The sequence below is a fragment of the Schistocerca nitens genome, chromosome 8 (genome assembly GCF_023898315.1).
Source record: "Schistocerca nitens isolate TAMUIC-IGC-003100 chromosome 8, iqSchNite1.1, whole genome shotgun sequence".
Classification (NCBI taxonomy): Eukaryota; Metazoa; Arthropoda; class Insecta; order Orthoptera; family Acrididae; genus Schistocerca; species Schistocerca nitens.
Genome location: NC_064621.1, coordinates 559,823,564 through 559,848,053, shown reverse-complemented (window position 1 = coordinate 559,848,053; position 24,490 = coordinate 559,823,564). Strand labels below are relative to the sequence as shown.

General features: G+C 42.9%; 1 protein-coding gene across 1 annotated transcript in view; it reads left to right on the top strand.

The window, feature by feature from the left end:
- LOC126198464 (E3 ubiquitin-protein ligase SH3RF1) overlaps positions 1–24,490 on the top strand; it is a 254,667-nt gene that overhangs the window by 28,391 nt on the left and 201,786 nt on the right. Inside the window, exon 7 of the mRNA XM_049934810.1 lies at positions 15,061–15,133. Coding sequence (XP_049790767.1) covers positions 15,061–15,133 — 73 coding nt within the window. The remainder of the gene's footprint in view (positions 1–15,060; positions 15,134–24,490) is intronic.

Sequence of the window (24,490 nt, the reverse complement as noted above, 5' to 3'; positions counted from 1 at the left end):
ATCCGTAAGCAGATTTCCCATGCCATGTCCTCCACTATCACCAGTCAATTTGTTAAGCAGGCACCAACCAGCACTCCACACTCATCAGCCACTATCACCCTGACCTTGAAAAAGCTCAACCACATCCTTCACCAGGGCTTTGACTACCCCTCATTGTGCCTGAAGATGAGGGATATTGTACCTGAAATCCTACCCACATCACCCAACATTGTGTTCTGCCACCTGCCTAACCTACAGAATATCTTTGGTCCATCCCTACTCCAATCCTGCTCTGAATCCTGCCCCCCCCCCCCCCCCTACCCCGATCATTCACCTGTGGTAGAGCAAAACCAGTCCCATACACCCATTCATCACCACCTACCACAGTCCAGTCACAGGCATCTGCTATACAGCATTCTTTGTGAGGATGACTAACCAACTGTCTACTTGCTTGACCACTCCAAACTCTTGCAATTGCAGACTTGACTCACTTCCAGCCCAAGTTTCTCTGAACTATGGGGATATATTAATTATCTCTCCTTCATATCCTGCCCCTATTGCAATTCTGCAATCCATTCCCATGTGGTCAACCATGATGTAAGACACATCCTATACACTCACTCACCACCTCCTACTGCAGTCCAGCCCTACTCTGTATAACACTTGGCCACATGTGAAAGCAGCCATATTATATATCTGCTAAGCTGCAATTACTGCAATTTTATATAGGTATGAGAAGTAACCAACTGAGAACTTGCATGAATGGCCACTGCCAAACTGTGGCAAACTGCAAACTTAATCTCCCAGTTGCCGAACATGCTATGCACAACAACACAAATGACTTCAACAGCTGCTTCACTAAGAGAGACATTTGGATATTCCTTCCCTCCCGGAAACTCCATCTCTACCATATCCTGCACTATCCCAATGCCCCCAACGTAAATCTTCTTTAACCTGTTTCCTGCTGCCTCATGTTACCTTCGTCCATCTTTCTTCCGTTTGCACCACTTCTTCTCTGTCCAAATCGTGTACAGCCTTCTCCCACTGTACCTCCTCCCTCCCCCCCCCCCACATCCAGGAAACATTCTGGGCCCTTCCCCCCATAAGACCCCCCCCAGAAGAAACACCCCCCCCGTAAGACCCTCTGCCCCATATGACCCTGCCCCCCTAAGCTCCTCCACCCCTAAGCCCCCTCCGATAAGCCACCCCACCCATAAGCTCATCCCCCTCATAAGCCGCACCCCTTCCCCCCCCCCATAAGACACCCTCCCTGTAAGCCCAACCCCTCCGACCGCACGACCCCCCCCCCTCCTACAAGCCCCTATCGTCCACCCCCCGTGAAGGCCTACAGCCCCCCCCCCCCCCCCGGTCAGCCCCGTCTTCCCCATAAGCGAACCCCCCCCTCCCCCGCATCCCCCTGCCTTCCACCAGCACCCGCAATTGCCCCCCTCCCATTTACCCCCTCCTTGTATCCATCTTTCCCTCCTTTCCCCCCTCTCTCCTTCTCATATTCCCTACCCTGTGAACTCCTTTTGTCTTGTTCTGCTAGTGCTGCTTTATCTGTGGAAATACATGCATCACATTATACTCCTAACCCCTTTTTTTTTTCTTTGTGTGTCCTTTCCTACGTGCGCGCGTGGTTTTGTGTGCGCGTGCGCACTTGCACTTGCACTTGGGAAAGAGCATGAGTTCGAAAGCTACTGTGAATACTGTTTTGTGTTAAGTGCGTTTCTGTGTGCCACATGTGTCATCTATGTTAGAACAAAAACATTCTACAGCTTGGTTTTTAACTTTGGCATTTTACAGCAGCTTAAGAATAGTATATGACGATCATGTGTGTCCTTTTGTACCTGTTTGAATTATATATATATATATATATATATATATATATATATATATATATCCCCCCCATGAACCATGGACCTTGCCGTTGGTGGGGAGGCTTGCGTGCCTCAGCGATACAGATAGCCGTACCGTAGGTACAACCACAACGGAGGGGTATCTGTTGAGAGGCCAGACAAACGTGTGGTTCCTGAAGAGGGGCAGCAGCCTTTTCAGTAGTTGCAAGGGCAACAGTCTGGATGATTGACTGATCTGGCCTTGTAACAATAACCAAAACGGCCTTGCTGTGCTGGTACTGCGAACGGCTGAAAGCAAGGGGAAACTACGGCCGTAATTTTTCCCGAGGGCATGCAGCTTTACTGTATGATTAAATGATGATGGCGTCCTCTTGGGTAAAATATTCCGGAGGTAAAATAGTCCCCCATTCGGATCTCCGGGCGGGGACTACTCAAGAGGATGTCGTTATCAGGAGAAAGAAAACTGGCGTTCTACGGATCGGAGCGTGGAATGTCAGGTCCCTTAATCGGGCAGGTAGGTTAGAAAATTTGAAAAGGGAAATGGATAGGTTAAAGTTAGATATAGTGGGAATTAGTGAAGTTCGGTGGCAGGAGGAACAAGACTTCTGGTCAGGTGACTACAGGGTTATAAACACAAAGTCAAATAGGGGTAATGCAGGAGTAGGTTTAATAATGAATAGGAAAATAGGAACGCGGGTAAGCTACTACAAACAGCATAGTGAACGCATTATTGTGGCCAAGATAGATACGAAGCCCACACCTACTACGGTAGTACAAGTTTATATGCCAACCAGCTCTGCAGATGACGAAGAAATTGAAGAAATGTATGATGAAATAAAAGAAATTATTCAGATTGTGAAGGGAGACGAAAATTTAGTAGTTATGGGTGACTGGAATTCGAGTGTAGGAAAAGGGAGAGAAGGAAACGTAGTAGGTGAATATGGATTGGGGCTAAGAAATGAAAGAGGAAGCCGCCTGGTAGAATTTTGCACAGAGCACAATTTAATCATAGCTAACACTTGGTTTAAGAATCATGATAGAAGGTTGTATACATGGAAGAACCCTGGAGATACTAAAAGGTATCAGATTGATTATATAATGGTAAGACAGAGATTTAGGAACCAGGTTTTAAATTGTAAGACATTTCCAGGGGCAGATGTGGACTCTGACCACAATCTATTGGTTATGACCTGTAGATTAAAACTGAAGAAACTGCAAAAAGGTGGGAATTTAAGGAGATGGGACCTGGATAAACTGAAAGAACCAGAGGTTGTACAGAGTTTCAGGGAGAGCATAAGGGAACAATTGACAGGAATGGGGGAAAGAAATACAGTAGAAGAAGAATGGGTAGCTTTGAGGGATGAAGTAGTGAAGGCAGCAGAGGATCAAGTAGGTAAAAAGACGAGGGCTAGTAGAAATCCTTGGGTAACAGAAGAAATATTGAATTTAATTGATGAAAGGAGAAAATATAAAAATGCAGTAAATGAAGCAGGCAAAAAGGAATACAAACGTCTCAAAAATGAGATCGACAGGAAGTGCAAAATGGCTAAGCAGGGATGGCTAGAGGACAAATGTAAGGATGTAGAGGCTTATCTTACTAGGGGTAAGATAGATACTGCCTACAGGAAAATTAAAGAGACCTTTGGAGATAAGAGAACCACTTGTATGAACATCAAGAGCTCAGATGGAAACCCAGTTCTAAGCAAAGAAGGGAAAGCAGAAAGGTGGAAGGAGTATGTAGAGGGTCTATACAAGGGCGATGTACTGGAGGACAATATTATGGAAATGGAAGAGGATGTAGATGAAGATGAAATGGGAGATACGATACTGCGTGAAGAGTTTGACAGAGCACTGAAAGACCTGAGTCGAAACAAGGCCCCCGGAGTAGACAACATTCCATTGGAACTACTGACGGCCTTGGGAGAGCCAGTCCTGACAAAACTCTACCATCTGGTGAGCAAGATGTATGAAACAGGCGAAATACCCTCAGACTTCAAGAAGAATATAATAATTCCAATCCCAAAGAAAGCAGGTGTTGACAGATGTGAGAATTACCGAACAATCAGTTTAATAAGCCACAGCTGCAAAATACTAACACGAATTCTTTACAGACGAATGGAAAAACTGGTAGAAGCCGACCTCGGGGAAGATCAGTTTGGATTCCGTAGAAATACTGGGACACGTGAGGCAATACTGACCTTACGACTTATCTTAGAAGAAAGATTAAGGAAAGGCAAACCTACGTTTCTAGCATTTGTAGACTTAGAGAAAGCTTTTGACAATGTTGACTGGAATACTCTCTTTCAAATTCTAAAGGTGGCGGGGGTAAAATACAGGGAGCGAAAGGCTATTTACAATTTGTACAGAAACCAGATGGCAGTTATAAGATTCGAGGGACAGGAAAGGGAAGCAGTGGTTGGGAAGGGAGTAAGACAGGGTTGTAGCCTCTCCCCGATGTTATTCAATCTGTATATTGAGCAAGCAGTAAAGGAAACAAAAGAAAAATTCGGAGTAGGTATTAAAATCCATGGAGAAGAAATAAAAACTTTGAGGTTCGCCGATGACATTGTAATTCTGTCAGAGACAGCAAAGGACTTGGAAGAGCAGTTGAATGGAATGGAGGGTGTCTTGAAGGGAGGATATAAGATGAACATCAACAAAAGCAAAACGAGGATAATGGAATGTAGTCGAATTAAGTCGGGTGATGTTGAGGGTATTAGATTAGGAAATGAGAAACTTAAAGTAGTAAAGGAGTTTTGCTATTTGGGGAGCAAAATAACTGATGATGGTCGAAGTAGAGAGGATATAAAATGTAGACTGGCAATGGCAAGGAAAGCGTTTCTGAAGAAGAGAAATTTGTTAACATCGAGTATAGATTTAAGTGTCAGGAAGTCTTTTCTGAAAGTATTTGTATGGAGTGTAGCCATGTATGGAAGTGAAACATGGACGATAAATAGTTTGGACAAGAAGAGAATAGAAGCTTTCGAAATGTGGTGCTACAGAAGAATGCTGAAGATTAGATGGGTAGATCACATAACTAATGAGGAGGTACTGAACAGGATTGGGGAGAAGAGGAGTTTGTGGCACAACTTGACCAGAAGAAGGGATCGGTTGGTAGGACATGTTCTGAGGCATCAAGGGATCACCAATTTAGTATTGGAGGGCAGCGTGGAGGGTAAAAATCGTAGGGGGAGACCAAGAGATGCATACACTAAGCAAATTCAGAAGGATGTAGGTTGCAGTAGGTACTGGGAGATGAAGAAGCTTGCACAGGATAGAGTAGCATGGAGAGCTGCATCAAACCAGTCTCAGGACTGAAGACCACAACAACAAACACACACACACATATATATATATATATATATATATATATATATATATATATATATATATATATATATATATATATAGAAAGATGATGAGACTTACCAAACAAAAGCGCTGGCAGGTCGATAGACACACAAACAAACACAAATATACACACAAAATTCAAGCTTTCGCAACAAACTGTTGCCTCATCAGGAAAGAGGGAAGGAGAGGGAAAGACGAAGGGATGTGGGTTTTAAGGGAGAGGGTAAGGAGTCATTCCAATCCCAGGAGCGGAAAGACTTACCTTAGGGGGAAAAAAGGAGGAAAAAAGGACAGGTATACACTGGCACACACACACATATCCATCCACACATACAGACACAAGCAGACATATTTAAATATGTCTGCTTGTGTCTGTATGTGTGGATGGATATGTGTGTGTGTGCCAGTGTATACCTGTCCTTTTTTCCTCCTTTTTTCCTTTTTTCCCCCTAAGGTAAGTCTTTCCGCTCCTGGGATTGGAATGACTCCTTACCCTCTCCCTTAAAACCCACATCCTTTCGTCTTTCCCTCTCCTTCCCTCTTTCCTGATGAGGCAACAGTTTGTTGCGAAAGCTTGAATTTTGTGTGTATATTTGTGTTTGTTTGTGTGTCTATCGACCTGCCAGCGCTTTTGTTTGGTAAGTCTCATCATCTTTCTTTTTAGATATATTTTTTCCACGTGGAATGTTTCCCTCTGTTATATATATATATATATATATATATATATATATATATATATAGGGAAACATTCCACGTGGGAAAAATATATCTAAAAACAAAGATGATGTGACTTACCGAACGAAAGCGCTGGCAGGTCGATAGACACACAAACACACACACACAAAATTCAAGCTTTCGCAACAAACTGTTGCCTCATCAGGAAAGAGGGAAGGAGAGGGAAAGATGAAAGGATGTGGGTTTTAGGGGAGAGGGTAAGGAGTCATTCCAATCCCGGGAGCGGAAAGACTTACCTTAGGGGGAAAAAAGGACGGGTATACACTCGCGCACACACACACACACATATCCATCCACACATCTACAGACACAAGCAGACATCTCACAAGCAGACATATTTGAAGACAAAGAGTTTGGGCAGAGATGTCAGTCGAGGCAGAAGTGAAGAGGCAAAGATGATGTTGAATGACAGGTGAGGTATGAGTGGCGGCAACTTGAAATTAGCGGAGATTGAGGCCTGGTGGGTAACGGGAAGAGAGGATATATTGAAGAGCAAGTTCCCATCTCCGGAGTTCGGATAGGTTGGTGTTGGTGGGAAGTATCCAGATAACGCGGACGGTGTAACACTGTGCCAAGATGTGCTGGCCGTGCACCAAGGCATGTTTAGCCACAGGGTGATCCTCATTACCAACAAACACTGTCTGCCTGTGTCCATTCATGCGAATGGACAGTTTGTTGCTGGTCATTCCCACATAGAATGCATCACAGTGTAGGCAGGTCAGTTGGTAAATCACGTGGGTGCTTTCACATGTGGCTCTGCCTTTGATCGTGTACACCTTCCGGGTTACAGGCGGGAGTAGGTGGTGGTGGAATGTTTCCCTCTATTATATTGATATATAGTGAATTGAATTTTGTGTGTGTGTTTGTGTGTCTATCGACCTGCCAGCGCTTCTTACCGAACGAAAGCGCTGGCAGGTCGATAGACACACAAACACACACACAAAATTCAAGCTTTCGCAACAAACTGTTGCCTCATCAGGAAAGAGGGAAGGAGAAGGAAAGACAAAAGGATGTGGGTTTTAGGGGAGAGGGTAAGGAGTCATTCCAATCCCGGGAGCGCAAAGACTTACCTTAGGGGGAAAAAAGGACGGGTATACACTCGCACACACACACATATCCATCCACACATATACAGACACAAGCAGACATCTCACTAGCAGACATATTTAAAGACAAATAGTATATATATATATATATATATATATATATATATATATATATATATATATATGTGGGAATGACCAGCAACAAACTGTCCATTCGCATGAATGGAAACAGGCAGACAGTGTTTGTTGGTAATGAGGATCACCCTGTGGCTAAACATGCCTTGGTGCACGGCCAGCACATCTTGGCACAGTGTTACACCGTCCGGGTTATCTGGATACTTCCCACTAACACCAACCTATCCGAACTCCGGAGATGGGAACTTGCTCTTCAATATATCCTCTCTTCCCGTTATACACCAGGCCTCAATCTCCGCTAATTTCAAGTTGCCGCCACTCACACCTCACCCGTCATTCAACAACATCTTTGCCTCTGCAAGAAAAACTCTTTGTCTTTAAATGTGTCTGCTTGTGTCTGTATATGTGTGGATGGATATGTGTGTGTGTGTGCGAGTGTATACCCGTCCTTTTTTCCCCCTAAGGTAAGTCTTTCCGCTCCCGGGATTGGAATGACTCCTTACCCTCTCCCTTAAAACCCACATCCTTTCGTCTTTCCCTCTCCTTCCCTCTTTCCTGATGAGGCAACAGTTTGTTGCGAAAGCTTGAATTTTGTGTGTATGTTTGTGTTTGTTTGTGTGTCTGTCAACCTGCCAGGACTTTCATTTGGTAAGTCACATCATCTTTGTGTGTGTGTCTATATATATATATATATATATATATATATATATATATATATATATATATATATATATAATACAGGGAAATCCCCAAACCACCTTCCCTACCCTCTGGCTCCTACCCTTGTAACTGCCCCCAGTGTAAAACCTGTCCCATGCACCCTCCCACCACCACCTACTCCAGTCCTGTAACCCGGAAGGTGTACACGATCAAAGGCAGAGCCACGTGTGAAAGCACCCACGTGATCTACCAACTGACCTGCCTACACTGTGACGCATTCTATGTGGGAATGACCAGCAACAAACTGTCCATTCGCATGAATGGACACAGGCAGACAGTGTTTGTTGGTAATGAGGATCACCCTGTGGCTAAACATGCCTTGATGCACGGCCAGCACATCTTGGCACAGTGTTACACCGTCCGGGTTATCTGGATACTTCCCACTAACACCAACCTATCCGTACTCCGGAGATGGGAACTTGCTCTTCAATATATCCTCTCTTCCCGTTATCCACCAGGCCTCAATCTCCGCTAATTTCAAGTTGCCGCCACTCATACCTCACCTGTCATTCAACATCTTTGCCTCTGCACTTCTGCCTCGACTAACATCTCTGCCCAAACTCTTCGACTTTAAATATATCTGCTTGTGTCTGTATATGTGTGGATGGATATGTGTGTGTGTGTGCGAGTGCAGTTTGTGCCTCATCAGGAAAGAGGGAAGGAGAGGGAAAGACGAAAGGATGTGGGTTGGAAGGGAGAGGGTAAGGAGTCATTCCAATCCCGGGAGCGGAAAGACTTACCTTAGGGGGAAAAAAGGATGGGTATACACTCGCGCACACACACACATATCCATCCACACATATACAGACACAAGCAGACATATTTAAAGACAAAGAGTTTGGGCAGAGATGTCAGTCGAGGCAGAAGTGCAGAGGGAAAGATGTTGTTGAATGACAGGTGAGGTATGAGTGGCGGCAACTTGAAATTAGCGGGGATTGAGGCCTGGTGGATAACGGGAAGAGAGGATATATTGAAGAGCAAGTTCCCATCTCCGGAGTTCGGATAGGTTGGTGTTAGTGGGAAGTATCCAGATAACCCGGACGGTGTAACACTGTGCCAAGATGTGCTGGCCGTGCACCAAGGCATGTTTAGCCACAGGGTGATCCTCATTATCAACAAACACTGTCTGCCTGTGTCCCTTCATGCGAATGGACAGTTTGTTGCTGGTCATTCCCACATAGAATGCGTCACAGTGTAGGCAGGTCAGTTGGTAGATCACGTGGGTGCTTTCACACGTGGCTCTGCCTTTGATCGTGTACACCTTCCGGGTTACAGGACTGGAGTAGGTGGTGGTGGGAGGTTGCATGGGACAGGTTTTACACTGGGGGTGGTTACAAGGGTAGGAGCCAGAGGGTAGGGAAGGTGGTTTGGGGATTTCATAGGGATGAACTAGGAGGTTACGAAGGTTAGGTGGACGGCGGAAAGACACTCTTGGTGGAGTGGGGAGGATATCATGAAGGATGGATCTCACTTCGGGGCAGGATTTGAGGAAGTCGTATCCCTGCTGGAGAGCCACATTCAGAGTCTGATCCAGTCCCGGAAAGTATCCTGTCGCAAGTGGGGCACTTTTGTGGTTCTTCTGTGGCAGGTTCTGGGTTTGAGGGGATGAGGAAGTGGCTCTCGTTATTTGCTTCTGTACCATGTTGGGAGGGTAGTTGCGGGATGCGAAAGCTGTTTTCAGGTTGTTGGTGTAATGGTTCAGGGATTCAGAACTGGAGCAGATTCGTTTGCCACGAAGACCTAGGCTGTAGGGAAGGGACCGTTTGATGTGGAATGGGTGGCAGCTGTCATAATGGAGGTACTGTTGCTTGTTGGTGGGTTTGATGTGGACGGATGTGTGAAGCTGGCCATTGGACAGATGGAGGTCAGCGTTAAGGAAAGTGGCATGGGATTTGGAGTAGGACCAGGTGAATCTGATGGAACCAAAGGAGTTGAGGTTGGAGAGGAAATTCTGGAGTTCTTCTTCACTGTGAGTCCAGATCATGAAGATGTCATCAATAAATCTGCACCAAACTTTGGGTTGGCAGGCTTGGGTAACCAAGAAGACTTCCTCTAAGTGACCCATAAATAGGTTGGCATACGAGGGGGCCATCCTGGTATCCATGGCTGTTCCCTTTAATTGTTGGTATGTCTGGCCTTCAAAAGTGAAGAAGTTGTGAGTCAGGATGAAGCTGGCTAAGGTGATGAGGAAAGAGGTTTTAGGTAGGGTGGCAGGTGATCGGCGTGAAAGGAAGTGCTCCATTACAGTGAGGCCCTGGACGTGCGGGATATTTGTGTATAGGGAAGTGGCATCAATGGTTACAAGGATGGTTTCCGGGGGTAACAGACTGGGTAAGGATTCCAGGCGTTCGAGAAAGTGGTTGGTGTCTTTGATGAAGGATGGGAGACTGCATGTAATGGGTTGAAGGTGTTGATATACGTAGGCAGAGATACGTTCTGTGGGGGCTTGGTAACCAGCTACAATGTGGCGGCCAGGATGTTTGGGTTTGTGAATTTTAGGATGTAGGTAGAAGGTAGGAGTGCGAGGTGTCTGTGGGGTCAGGAGGTTGATGGAGTCAGGTGAAAGGTTTTGTAGGGTGCCTAAGGTTCTGAGGATTCCTTGAAGCTCGGCCTGGACGTCAGGAATGGGATTAACTTGATAAACTTTGTATGTAGTGTTGTCTGAAAGCTGACGCAGTCCCTCAGCCACATACTCCCGACGATCAAGTACCACGGTCGTGGAACCCTTGTCCGCCGGAAGAATGATGATGGATCGGTCAGCTTTCAGATCACGGATAGCCTGGGCTTCGGCTGTGGTGATGTTGGGAGTAGGATTAAGGTTTTTCAAGAAAGATTGAGAGGCAAGGCTGGAAGTGAGGAATTCCTGGAAGGTTTTGGAGGGGGTGATTTTGAAGAAGAGGAGGTGGGTCCCGCTGTGATGGAGGACGGAACTGTTCCAGGCAGGGTTCAATTTGGATAGTGTCTTGGGGAGTTGGATCATTAGGAGTGGGATCAGGATAATTTTTCTTCGTGACAAAGTGACATTTCCAGCAGAGACTACGGGTGTAGGACAGTAAATGTTTGACAAGGGCAGTTTGGTTGAATCTGGGAGTGGGGCTGAAGGTGAGGCCTTTGGATAGGACAGAGGTTTCGGATTGGGAGAGAGGTTTGGAGGAAATGTTAACTACTGAATTGGGGTGTTGTGGTTCCACATTATGTTGGCTAGAATTTTGAGGTGTTGGAGGGAGTGGAGCTGGAAGTGGGAGATTGAGTAGATGGGAGAGACTGGGTCTGTGTGCAATGAGAGGAGGTTGAGGTTTGTTGGAAAGGTTGTGGAGGGTGAGTGAGTTGCCTTTCCAGAGGTGGGAAACCAGGAGATTGGATAGTTTTTTGAGGTGGAGGGTGGCATGCTGTTGTAATTTGGGGTTGGCCTGTAGGAGGATGCTGTGAACAGCTGGTGTGGATGTGGGAGAGGAAAGACTGAGGACTTTGATTAGGGATAGAAGTTGACGGGTGTGTTCATTGGCTGAGTCGATTTATAGGTGAAGGATTAGGCGGGTGAGGGCTATGGATTGTGCAGTTTGGAACTGGTATAGGGACTGATGGAAAGAAGGATTACAGCCAGAGATGGGAACTTTGAGTGTGAGGCCTTTGAGGGTAATGCCAAATGTCAGACAAGCCTGAGTAAATAAAATATGGGAGCATAATCTGGCTAGGGTGAAGGCATGTTTGCGGAGGGAATGTAAATAATATTTAATGGGGTCGTTGTAGGGATGGTGTGAGGTTGACATGGTATTAGAAGGGGGAAAGTGTAACATGAGACTAAAGTGAAAATAAAAAAATAAAAGAATAAAAAATAAAAAAATAAAAGTATATAGGGAGAGATAAAGGTGTGACAAAAGTCGAAAAAGTGTTGTTTTGAGATGAGCTATGTTGATCTTGTGCTGAACTTAGGTTGGGGAACAATGATGGGTACAAAGGTTAGGTAGTTGTGTTGCCTCCAAAACACGTTTAAGGTTGGGGAAATTCAGGAAAATTTCTAAAAAAACTGTGTGTAAATGTATTCAAAGGACTGGTTATGTGCTGGCAGATTATGAAAATGAGGCTAACAATTGTCTGACGAAGAAATAATAACGTTTAAACCTGTAGGAAGCTGCTTAAAAGTGATCGGTTATGTGGGAAAAAACGGGAATGGAAATAAAACGAAAGTTGTTGGAAATAGCTGAAAAGGTTGTTTAATGGGTGAAAGGAACTGAAGCTGTGAAATAGTATTCACGAGTTTACACGAAATGTTTGTAAACTGGAAACAGTGGATTTTATAGCAGCGGTAATGTTTAAAGCGTTAAAAATTTTTAGGTTAAGGCAGGATAAAATGTATGGTAGATTACGGAAAAAGGGAAGATGAATACAAAGTGAAACTACTGGTACAAACAAAAAGAGAAAGTAAGATGACAGAAAAGATTTCGAAATGCAACAGTGACAATAACAAACGTAATTGTTGGGTTCAAATTAATGATATAAATAAAATAGAAAGAAACATTCCACATGGGAAAAATGTATTAAAAACAGAGATTCCATGACTTACCAAACGGGAAAGCGCTGGTAGATAGGCACAATAAAAAACACAAACACACACACACACAAAATTTCGAGCTTTCGCAAACCCAGGTTGCTTCGTCAGGAAAGAGGGAAGGAGAGGGAAAGATGAAAGGATGTGGGTTTTAAGGGAGAGGGTAAGGAGTCATTCCAATCCCGGGAGTGGAAAGACTTACCTTAGGGGAAAAAAGGACAGGTATACACTCGCGCACACACACCCATATCCATCCGCACATACACAGACACAAGCAGACATTTGTAAAGGCAAAGAGTTTGGGCAGAGATGTCAGTCGAGGCGGAAGTACAGAGGCAAAGATGATGTTGAATGACAGGTGAGGTATGAACGGCGGCAACTTGAAATTAGCGGAGGTTGAGGCCTGGCGGGTAATGAGAAGAGAGGATCTACTGAAGGGCAAGTTCCCATCTCCGGAGTTCTGACAGGTTGGTGTTAGTGGGAAGTATCCAGATAACCCGGACGGTGTAACACTGTGCCAAGATGTGCTGGCCGTGCACCAAGGCATGTTTAGCCACAGGGTGATCCTCATTACCAACAAACACTGTCTGCCTGTGTCCATTCATGTGAATGGACAGTTTGTAGCTGGTCATTCCCACATAGAAAGCTTCACAGTGTAGGCAGGTCAGTTGGTAAATCACGTGGGTGCTTTCACACGTGGCTCTGCCTTTGATCGTGTACACCTTCCAGGTTACAGGAAACCGATTGGTGGGGGTTAGGAGGAGGAGGCTAGGGCGGGGAGGGAAGGGATAGCAGTGTAGAGGTGGGGCCCAGCCTCCTCCTTACCCCCCATCACCAGGTTGCCTATCCTATCATACGCTGCTGCTCGCAGTCTGGCATTAGTAGCCAGAGACTGTGGTCATGTGTATGAACTGGGTTTTGTGTGTGTGTGTGTTTTGTCTATTTTCGATGAACGCCCTGTTGACCAAAAGCTCACTTGCTGATCTTTCTGTCTTTCTCTTGGGCCTGTGTGAGTAGTAACTATCCTTTTTATAATATTAAATATTTAATGAAATTGATTACAGAATGCAATAAAAGTGGCAATTTTTCCATTATTACAATGCTAGAAGGAAAAATTTTCATTGCTATTTACATATATTAATTTTGGCTTCGAAAGAAATGGATTGGGTTCTGTCAGACATTTGATTACTTACCTAGGGAGTAAAATATCTAACAGGTAGAAAAATTGATTTTTAGAAACACAGCAAATATCTCCCTTTTTACAATGTTTATTATGTAAATAAGTTTAACTTAAAAACCCATTCATTGTGGTCCATGTTAAGAAATCCTTTCTGAAGGTGGGTGTATTTTCCTCTTAAGTTTTTATTTAGAAAATTGTGTGCATAACATGCTGTGATTAAGTATTTCTCACTGTGGTGTTTTATCAGCTGTAAATTGGCAGTTCATGATCTTAATTGAGCAAAGGTGCTTTCAGTCTGCACGTTATTTTGATTTCCACATTGCTTTACTTAGAGTGATCCTTGTTGGGGATGACATGCCAATGCCTTCCTCCAATACGAGAATTGACTAGCCCAACGAGTTACAGAGAGAGACATAGAGCTTAATGTCAATTGTGAATCCAAGAAGACAGTAAGCTTCAGTGCCAGAAGGGGAAAAATTGTAGGACTATATAAGGGCTGATATCTGAACCTTTAGAATTGTTGTCATATACTTGCTCGCTGAGGTATTGACCCAAGTGCATATAACATTAAATTCCTCTAAATTGTCTTATTCCACATCATTACAATATGTTCTACAAATCTTTGGTGCTTTTAAAGGGGATGACAGAGTCTTTCATTCAGTAGTCTTTGTGGCTAGCCCATCTCAATAAAACTTTGTTCTCTTCATTTACCAGTAGTATTTATGAGACTAGTGTCTTGGCAGCCCTCATACTAGTGCCATTTTATTACTAAAATTGAGTGTGATAAAGTTCTTGATATCAGATATTTGATTTACATTGGCACTTACTACGATTTTCTGTGTTAAATTAAAAGGCCTCTACTCATTGACTGACATCCACAAGACTGAGGAAAGTGAAGGCATACAACTTCTAGTGGAATCAGAAACAGTATTTTACTGTTAACGTTGTCACCATACCTGTCCCAGTCCATTTGATTACAATTTACTGTGCACAGTTGCGATAACTGCTTTCCATAATAATATGTTTATGGGTTGACATGCATGCAATCTCGTTGCTGAGGCAATAGGAACCAAGTTCTAAACAGGAAAACAGAATTGTAATGTTGTTGTCCCAGTAGAACGCTGATTGCATTGTTTTCTACCTAAGGCATCATGTGATATCAATATTTGGTGAGGATCAAACAATTCTCCTGGTTGTGAATTTTCAATCTAGAGACATTTTTTTCTCCTTAAAGTAACTTTGTAATTGCTGTGAAGGTCTTGAGTAGAAACCGTTGTAGTTACACTATCATGATACGAATAAAATACGCACGCTCAAATGGATGGTATATGTAGGATGCAGTAATTATGTAGATATGATAAAACTCTCAAAAGATAAAGTAGCTTGGAGAACTACATCAAACAAGTCTTTGGATGATGACAACAATAAGAGGGTAGTGTATCAATGCACATTTTATTGTTTTGTATTTTTCGTTGCCTTATTGTGACTTGGTGTTTTTTCTTGCAGGTTATCTGCCGAAATTCTCAGCCCATCAGAAACATCCTGTCAGGAGCCCTCATCCTCAGACCAGACATTGCAGGTGTGTGTAGTGTCCAGTGTGCCAAAGAAAAAAAACACAGTGTGACGCAATGCATAGCATTGTATTGCATTGTACTGTATTGCATTGCATTTTGATTTCATCACCTTGTGCAGTAATTGTTTCTTTGTGGGCACTGGCTGCATATTAGAAGATATATATGAAGATAGTGGTCCTTATCATTTACAAACATATGTCACAAATAATGTTTTGTGTTTTCAGCTTATGTTTGTATGAAATTCCATTTGTATGCACTTTTCTTACCTGTCATTTTTCTCTTGCTGCCTATAAGCATTTCTCTCAGCCCAAATGTTGGTGCTAAAGACTTGGAGAGTAGACCATTTCAGGTTAGATGAGTGAGTTGGAACTGTTCCTCCATAAGAAAAAAGAAAACCTTGGCATTGATGGATACTACTGAATTAAGAGGATCCTTATTATGTACCCCTCGGGAGTTCCATGATTTGTGGGTACATTCGTGATGAGCATGGGGCTCTCAGGTATTGTTGTGTCTTTTTCTCTCTTTCCTTTGCAGCATTTCCCTTCTCCTTCCTCAGACAGTTTCTTCTCAGATTTTACTGACCCCAGTGTTAAGGCTTGATAGTGACATGGCTACTACTTGGCGTGCTCCCTTCGCTTCCTTATATCACCATTTTGGTAAATTAGTCATAGTTCCTGCGTTTGATTTTGACTCTTCCCCCCAAATGTTAATAAAAGTGCACATCAATTGGGGATGTGGTAGTACCATACCCATGTTGTGTGACAATCTGTTGCAAGTTTTCAGTATGTGGACATCTACTCCTGCCAAAAAGCCACCAGCATGGTAGCCCGTCTGATGTGGTGCACTCATTGCACTCAAGGAAGGACAAGAGCCACCTGGCAAGGCTTTGCTCACACACTTGATCGCCTAGCTGTTACCTCCCCATGTAAACCAAAGAGCTAACCTTAAGAGTAGAAGCTTATCATTTTGGGGCACTGGGACCCTGAGCAGTGACCGTCAAACCAGATAAACATTGCTGTGGTGGTGTGATGCCTGTGGGGACAGCTCTTGACTGGAGTTGGCAGATCTCTTGCAAATGAAGATAATTAAACTTATGCCAGACAGTGGCCACATAGAAACTGCTTTCTCTGTGACTGGACCAAGAAAACTTTATGCATAAACTTACAATCCATCAGCATTTCCTACTGTAGATATGCCTTAAGATAAGGCATGTACTAGGAAAGAAGGAATTGCACAATTTACTCAATATTTGTTTTCACTAGGAGAGATTATGATTACTCCACAACAGCGAAATCTGTTTTGTGTGTGTGTGACTACATCTACATCTACATTTATACTCCGCAAGCCACCCAATGGTGTGTGGTGGAGGGCACTTTACGTGCCACTGTCATTACCTCCCTTCTCTGTTCCAGTCGTGTATGGTTCGCGGGAGGAACAACTGTCTGAAAGCCTACGTGGGCGCTCGAATCTCTCTAATTTTACATTCGTGATCTCAGGAGGTATAAGTAGGAGGAAGCAATATATTCGATACCTCATCCAGAAACACACCCTCTCGAAACCTGGCGAGCAAGCTACACCGCGATGCAGAGCGCCTCTCTTGCAGAGTCTGCCACTTGAGTTTGCTGAACATCTCCGTAACGCTATCATGGTTACCAAATAACCCTGTGACGAAACTCGCCGCTCTTCTTTGGATCTTCTCTATCTCCTCCGTCAACCCGATCTGGTACGGATCCCACACTGTTGAGCAATACTCAAGTATAGGTCGAACGAGTGTTTTGTAAGCCACCTCCTTTGTTGATGGACTACATTTTCTAAGGACTCTCCCAATGAATCTCAACATGGTACCCGCCTTACCAACAATTAATTTTATACGATCATTCCACTTCAAACTGTTCCGCACACATACTCCCAGATATTTTACAGAAGTAACTGCTACCAGTGTTTGTTCCGCTATCGTATAATCATACAATAAAGGATCCTTCTTTCTATGTATTCTCAACACATTACATTTGTCTATGTTAAGGGTCAGTTGCCACTCCCTGCACCAAGTGCCTATCCGCTGCAGATCTTCCTGCATTTCGCTACAATTTTCTAATGCATCAACTTCTCTGTATACTACAGCATCATCCGCGAAAAGCCGCATGGAACTTCCGACACTATCTACTAGGTCATTTATATATATTGTGAAAAGCAATGGTCCCATAACACTCCCCTGTGGCATGCCAGAGGTTACTTTAACGTCTGTAGACGTCTCTCCATTGATAACAACATGCTGTGTTCTGTTTGCTAAAAACTCTTCAATCCAGGCACACAGCTGGTCTGATATTCCGTAAACTCTTACTTTGTTTATCAGGCGACAGTGCGGAACTGTATCGAACGCCTTCCGGAAGTCAAGGAAAATAGCATCTACCTGGGAGCCTGTATCTAATATTTTCTGGTTCTCATGAACAAATAAAGCGAGTTGGGTCTCGCACGATCGCTGTTTCCGGAATCCATGTTGATTCCTACAGAGTAGATTCTGGGTTTCCAAAAACGACATGATACTCGAGCAAAAAACATGTTCTAAAATTCTACTGTGACTGTGACTGTGATTGTGCATGTGCGTGTGTGTTGTGGAGAATATTGAAGAAAAAGTTTTGTCATGTAGCTGTCCTGGAAAAAAAGCATCACGGAAGGAAAGATCAGCATTACTGTCACCACAACCAATAAACTTAATATTCTGTGGGGCATTATTTTTCACTAAGATCTAATACTTAAATCTGAGACAGAATTCTGAGACAAACTGGAACACTGTGTTGTTCATTTTGTAAGCTGCAAACAGAGTTGACACAGGTGCCTTTATAATAGTCATTTGAAGGAAACACCTGCATAGAAAAAAATCATTGTATATATGTGTGACCATACTTCCTAATATCCATGAGGAGGTTACAGTGTTTCCATTTTGGTCACTCTTAATCTTGCTGTACTTTCGAACCTGTCCGAAATTATAGCAGAACTCCACCCAGCGATCACCATTGTCAACAGCTTTCGCTGTGCACAAACAGCCCAGACCACCAACCAAGTCACAAGTTTGTGGCACGTTTAAAAAGGGAAATAAGATACAGTAAATTAACCATTTGATTACCAGGAAGACTGAAAAAAGGAGGAATTCATTTAGTTGGTGTGATTGGAAATTTTGCGAAGGTACAGCTAATGCTGCTTGTTGTGTTATTTCGGTCTTCAGTCCGAAGACTGGTTTGATGTAGCTCTCCTTGGTAGTCTATCATGTGCAAGCCTCTTCATCTCAGCATGACTACCGTAATCTATATGTGAACTTACGTACTTTATTTAAGCGTCGGTCTCCCTGCATAGTTCTTACCCCAAACACTTCCTTCTTAGCAGAGTGACAATTTCTTGATGCCTCAGGATGCATCCAATCAATCCATCCCTATTTTTAGTCAAGTTGTGCCATAAATTCCTTTTTTCAACAATTTAATTGTGTACCATACCATTTGTTACTTGACCTTTTTATATAATCTTCAGCATTCTTCTACAGGAGCACATTTCAAGAGCTTCTATTCTCAACTGATTATTGCCCATGTTTCACTTCCATACAAGGCTGCACTCCAAATACCTTCAGAAAAGGCTTCCTAATACTTAAGCTGGTAGACATTAATAAATTCCTCTCTTTCATAAATGTTCTTCTTGCTAATGCCACAATTCACACCAGTCACATTTCTATCCCCCTCCCCTGTTCCACTCGTGGATTGTGTGAGGGAAAAACGTCTGTCTGAACGCCTCAGTACAAGCTCTTATTTCCCTTATTTTTGAATGGTGATCATTGCTCGATTTGAAAGTTGGTGGTAATAATATGTGCTCTACATCCTCAGTGAAGATTGGATTTTGGAATTTAGTGAGCAGCTCCTTCCGTTTAGCGCAGCATCTATCTGCAAGTGTGTTCCACTTCGAACTTTCTATGAGATTTGTAATGCTCTTGCGATGGCTAAATGTACCAGTCATGAATCTTGCCACTCTTCTTTGGACCTTCACAATCTCTTGAATCCGAACCAAGCGGTAAGGGTCCCAAACAGACGAACAGTACTCTAAGACTGGACGAACTAACATATTTTAAGCAAATTCCTTTGTTGAAGGACTGCATCCCTTCAGGATTCTACCAATAAACTGCAATCTAGAGTTCGCCTTGCCCATTACTTGTGTAATCTGATAATTCCATCTGAGATCATTTTGAATAGCCAGACCCAGATGCTTGATGGATGTTACTGCTTCCAAAGACTGGGCATTTATTTTGTACTCTTACATTAATAGGGATTTTCACCTTGTTATATGCAGTAGGTTACACTTACCAATATTGAGAGATAACTGCCAGTCATTACACCACACATTTATTTTCTGCAAATTCTTATTGACTTCCAGAATGAGATTTTCACCCTGCAGCGGAGTGTGTGCTGATATATCTGCCAGGAAGTTTCCTCATTGACTTGTTCACAACTTTAGTGTGATACTACTTTTCTGTAAACTACAGCATCATCAGCATAGTCTAATGCTGCTGTCAATACCATCGACCAGATCGTTTATGTAAATCATAAAAAGCAGCAGACCTCTTACGCTGTCCTGGGGCACACCTGAAGTTACGCACGTTTCTGTTGAAGTCATCCCGTTCAGTACGACATACTGCTCTCTGTCTGTTAGAAAACTTTCTATCCAACCGCAAATGTCATCGGATAGACTATAAGCGCGCTCTTCTTGGACCAAACGATAGTGCGGAACTGAGTCGAACGCCTTTCAAAAGTCAAGAAATACGGCATCAACCTGGGAGCCGGTATCTAGAGCCTGTTGTATATCATTCACAAAGAGAGCCAGCTATGTCTTGCATGACCGCTGTTTCCTAAAACTGTGCTGGTTTCTGCAGATGAGCTTCTCGGAGTCTAGAAAGGTCATTATGTCTGAACACAAAATATGTTCCATGATTCTACAACAAATCGATGCCTGTGAAATTGGCCGGTAATTATGTCCATCAGATTTTCTACCCTTTTGTAGATTGCTATAACCGTGGAACTTTCCACTGTTCCAATGATCTCTAATAGGTGATGGATAAGAATGGTGCTATATTTGTAGCACAGCCAACATATAATCTTACGGGGGTACTGTCTGGGCGAGATGGCTTCCTGGCATCTTCAGGATCTTAACTGTTTTACAATCCCAGATACACTAAATGCTATGTCAGCCATCCTTGCGTTTGTTCAATAATTGAAAGGGGGAATGGTGCTGCAGTCCTCTACCATAAATGAGTTTTTGAAAGTTAGGTTCAAAATGGTTCAAATGGCTCTGAGCACTATGGGACTTAACTTCTAAGGTCATTAGTCCCCTAGAACTTAGAACTACTTAAACCTAACTAACAGAAGGACATCACACACATCCATGTCCGAGGCAGGATTCGAACCTGCGACCGTAGCGGTCGCGCTGTTCCAGACTAGCGCCTAGAACCGCTCGGCCACCGTGGCCGGCGAAAGTTAGGTTTAGAATGTGTTTTCTGTTTATCATCATTTGTCACATTACCCATACTGTCAGCAAGAGAAGGTATTGAATTATTTGTAGTGATCATAGACTTTACGTATGACCAAAAATTTTTTGGGGTTATTTTTAGAATCTGCAGATAAAGTATTGCTTTCAAATTCGCTAAAAGAATCTCTCATTGACCTTTTGACAGCTGCTTTCATTATGCGTAATTTCTGTTTGTCAGTGGATCAGTGAAACTTTTAAAACGACTTTGCAATATTGTCTGCTTTCTCAGCAACTTCCTAATATGTTTGTTGTACCAAGGTGGATACTTTCCCTCTATATTTTTGCTAGGCATGTACTTCTCTAGCACATTGTGGACAATATCTTTAAATTCCGACCAAAGATGCTCAGTATCTTTGTGTCCCGTGGCGAATGCTTGGCGCTTACAACGAAGATATTCATTAATGACCCACTACGAAGATATTAATTAATGACCCTTGTATTTGCTTTCCCAAACAAGAAAACTCTATGCTGTTTCTTTGGTTTTTTACAACTTCCACTGACATAGAAGCCACAATGACATTATGGTCACTAATACCTTCTTCTAGATTAACTTCCTCAAAAAGATCAGGTCTGTTTTTCACCAAGATACCTAATAAGTCCCCATCTTGAGTTGGTTTTCTAACCAATTGTTCAAGGTTGTTTGTTGAGAGTGCTCCTAGAATAACTTCACATGAGTCTTTGCTTCTGCCCCTTGTGATAAACATGTAATTTTCCCAGTCAATGGATGCCAGATTAAAGTCTCCACCTATAACTAATGGATAATTTGGATATTTATTTCCTATGTACTCAAGACTTTCCCTGTAACGTTCTGTGACGCTTGTTGCGGATGCTGGTGGTCTATAAAAACATCCTAATACAATAGTCAGTCCTTGCCTGATTGACAGCTTTATACAGAGTATTTCACAGTCCGACCCAGTATCGATGTCAACAGCTTTTAACTGCAATGAACACACCACCTCCCATAGCATCAGCCCTATACTTCCTAAACATTGTCCAGTCTGGGTTCAAAATTTGGATCTTGCTACAGACACTTCGACATGAGATTTAGCATATTTCAATTCTTTTGAATGACCTGTTTAGACGAACTAACAGTTTTTATGGTTGGCACATCCACATCAGTGTCATGAACTGGTGATTTTTCAGGCCAACAGTTTGTTTCCCGTGGGGAGGAACCTAATCTAAAAAAAAAAAAAAAAAAAAAAAAATCATCTACAAATGCTATTAAAAATTTTTCATCCTATCACATTTTCTACTTAGTTGCTACAGCCCTTAGTAATAAACATGTACAAGAAAACAGGGTTCTGCAGTGTTCAGTCTTGTGTTCTACCCTTTTTGAAATTGCCATAGACAGAGCTGCCACCATAGCATGATCAAATGTATTGGCAGCTTTGTTGGTTATTTCTGCCTGTACTGTACTTCTATGTCACTATGCTTAGTAGAACATCACCTTCACACACCCATTCAGAAGACATCCTTAGGGCCCAAAATCATGGGGATAATTGTATATCTATGAAATCCAGGATCATGCACTTCCCCACCCTGAATTATATATGAATAACCAATGACTGGAAGTGATAAACTACTTTTACTTTTTGGAGTATTATTCAACCAAAAGTGGATGCAGTTACAGCATATAAAACTGCTCAAAAAAACTTGTATGTGGGTATTAAACTCCCCTTGCTTTCTCAAAAAGACTTCTTGGGCAGATTGAAGGTTCTAGTCAAATTTTACTAGTTATTGATTTTAACCCAATTTGACTATGGATATATTCCTTGAGAGTTAGCTCTACCATCTGCGTTAGGCTTAAATTTACTCTGTGCACAACAATGGATTCTGCCATGATATTGGAGCATTCAATGCAAGCCCTGATGACAGACTCCTAGTTGAATCAGGTATTATACCATGAGAGACATGGTGCGAACAACTCTTAATTAGACAGTTAACATTTGTTATAGACTGAAACTTCCCTATTTTTACACCAGAACCTTAACAACTGCATCCTTATGAATTTATTGGGAACAGAATAGCAGAGATTTGACTAAGACATTCACCAGGAGCACTCTTTCTCTGAGACAACTTGCCTGCCTCTGCCTCACAGTTGTAACCCCCCCCCCCCCCCCACCCACACACACACGTATACAATGGTATATTCAACAACATGCAGCATGAATGGCCCTCCACTGTGCCATCACGAATCACACAGACCCTAATATTCATCACTGTAGGTTCTATTTGGTTCTAAAAGACTACACACTCTCTTTTGTTTTACATATACTAGTGACTCCAACAATGAGAAAATCAGCTATCCATTTGTTGACAGAAATCTGTATAAACAACTCTTCTTTCCCACCGTGTACAGTATCTACTGATGGAATTAGTAGCAGTACGCAAAACTCACAGGCGTAGAATCTCGGCTTGCCAGAAATATTGTGTGTGGGATGGCTCCCTCATTACTTTTAAGGTTATTGAAAATCAATGAATCCATTCTTTGGTGTCACCCATTTACAAACTTTTATACAATCTCCACAACACAGGAATCTCCATGGTATTTTTTCGGATGCTGAACCACATAGTGATCTCAGGCTGTGAACGTACCAAGACATTAGCTAAGGAAGTCTCAATAAAAAATTGCAGAAGCTGGCCTGTAGGCGTGTGTCAGGTGCTGTATCTTAGGAAAAGGTAAGAAAAGTGAATGACCAACATCCAGTTTCCAAACTCTGAACCATAGATGTCTCCACTAAGAAGTGGAGAATATAATTTTGCCCTTCTCAAAGAGAAGCTACAGTCTCACGTCACATCAATATTGGCCGTACTTATCTCACACAGACTACATACTACAGCTAGTGAACCCTCCCTGTGCATCTGTATAGCAACCTTGTCAGTCTGCCACATCCTTGAAGCATGTCCACACTCAGTTGGCATGCAGTGCTGATGATGTGCCTTGACAAGTCATTACCACAGAACCTAGTGATGATGAAATAAAACCAGTCTTTGTTTTAATCTTCCTACAGTAAAATAGGTATTACTACTTGTTTTAAAGTAGTAGTTGACTTATGGAGTGGAGTTGGGGAGCAGCTGCTGTAGTATCTGAGGGTGGATCAGGTTCCCTGCCTAGCCAAAGTATCAGTAGAGACAGGCATCACAGGTACTTGGGCTCCAGGCAACAGCTGTGGCCCGCGCATTGCACCAGTTGCCTTGGCAAGCACGTAAGTGGCACTGCACTCTATCAAGTGTTTACCAGTATTCAACCACGCTCTGGACTTGGGCTGGTTATTAATTCACATAGTGACCTCCACTGTCAATTACTAAAAAATTGTTGTTTCATTCTGCTGGTCTCCTTGTTACCATTAGTGTGGGTAATCATAAACTGTGTTTCTACAGAGCCGGATAGAAAAGAAACCATGTGCTATTCCTTTTCTCCCTCTACATGCATCTCTACTCCCTGCCTGCACAGATGTAACTCAATATCTTACCTCCCTATTTGTTTCAAACCTGTCTACATGGTATGTGCCCTTATCACCCATACTACTTTGAATGACTTCCGTTTTGTGTGGGAGTCTCTACTGGTATCTTGTGGTGAGGGGAGTGAATTATGGGGTAAACCTTCTGCCCCAGCCCTTATTCTTGGGGAACCTTCCCCCTCCTGCTCTCCCTTTAACTGTGCACATCCTATATTACTTGCAAGACTCTTCTATTGGCCCATTGACATCAGGACTCATCGATTACAACACTGCTGATTCTCTTGAAAACTCCATTCATCATCATTGCAGTAGGGAATAATTTATGACTTTTGTTGTTCT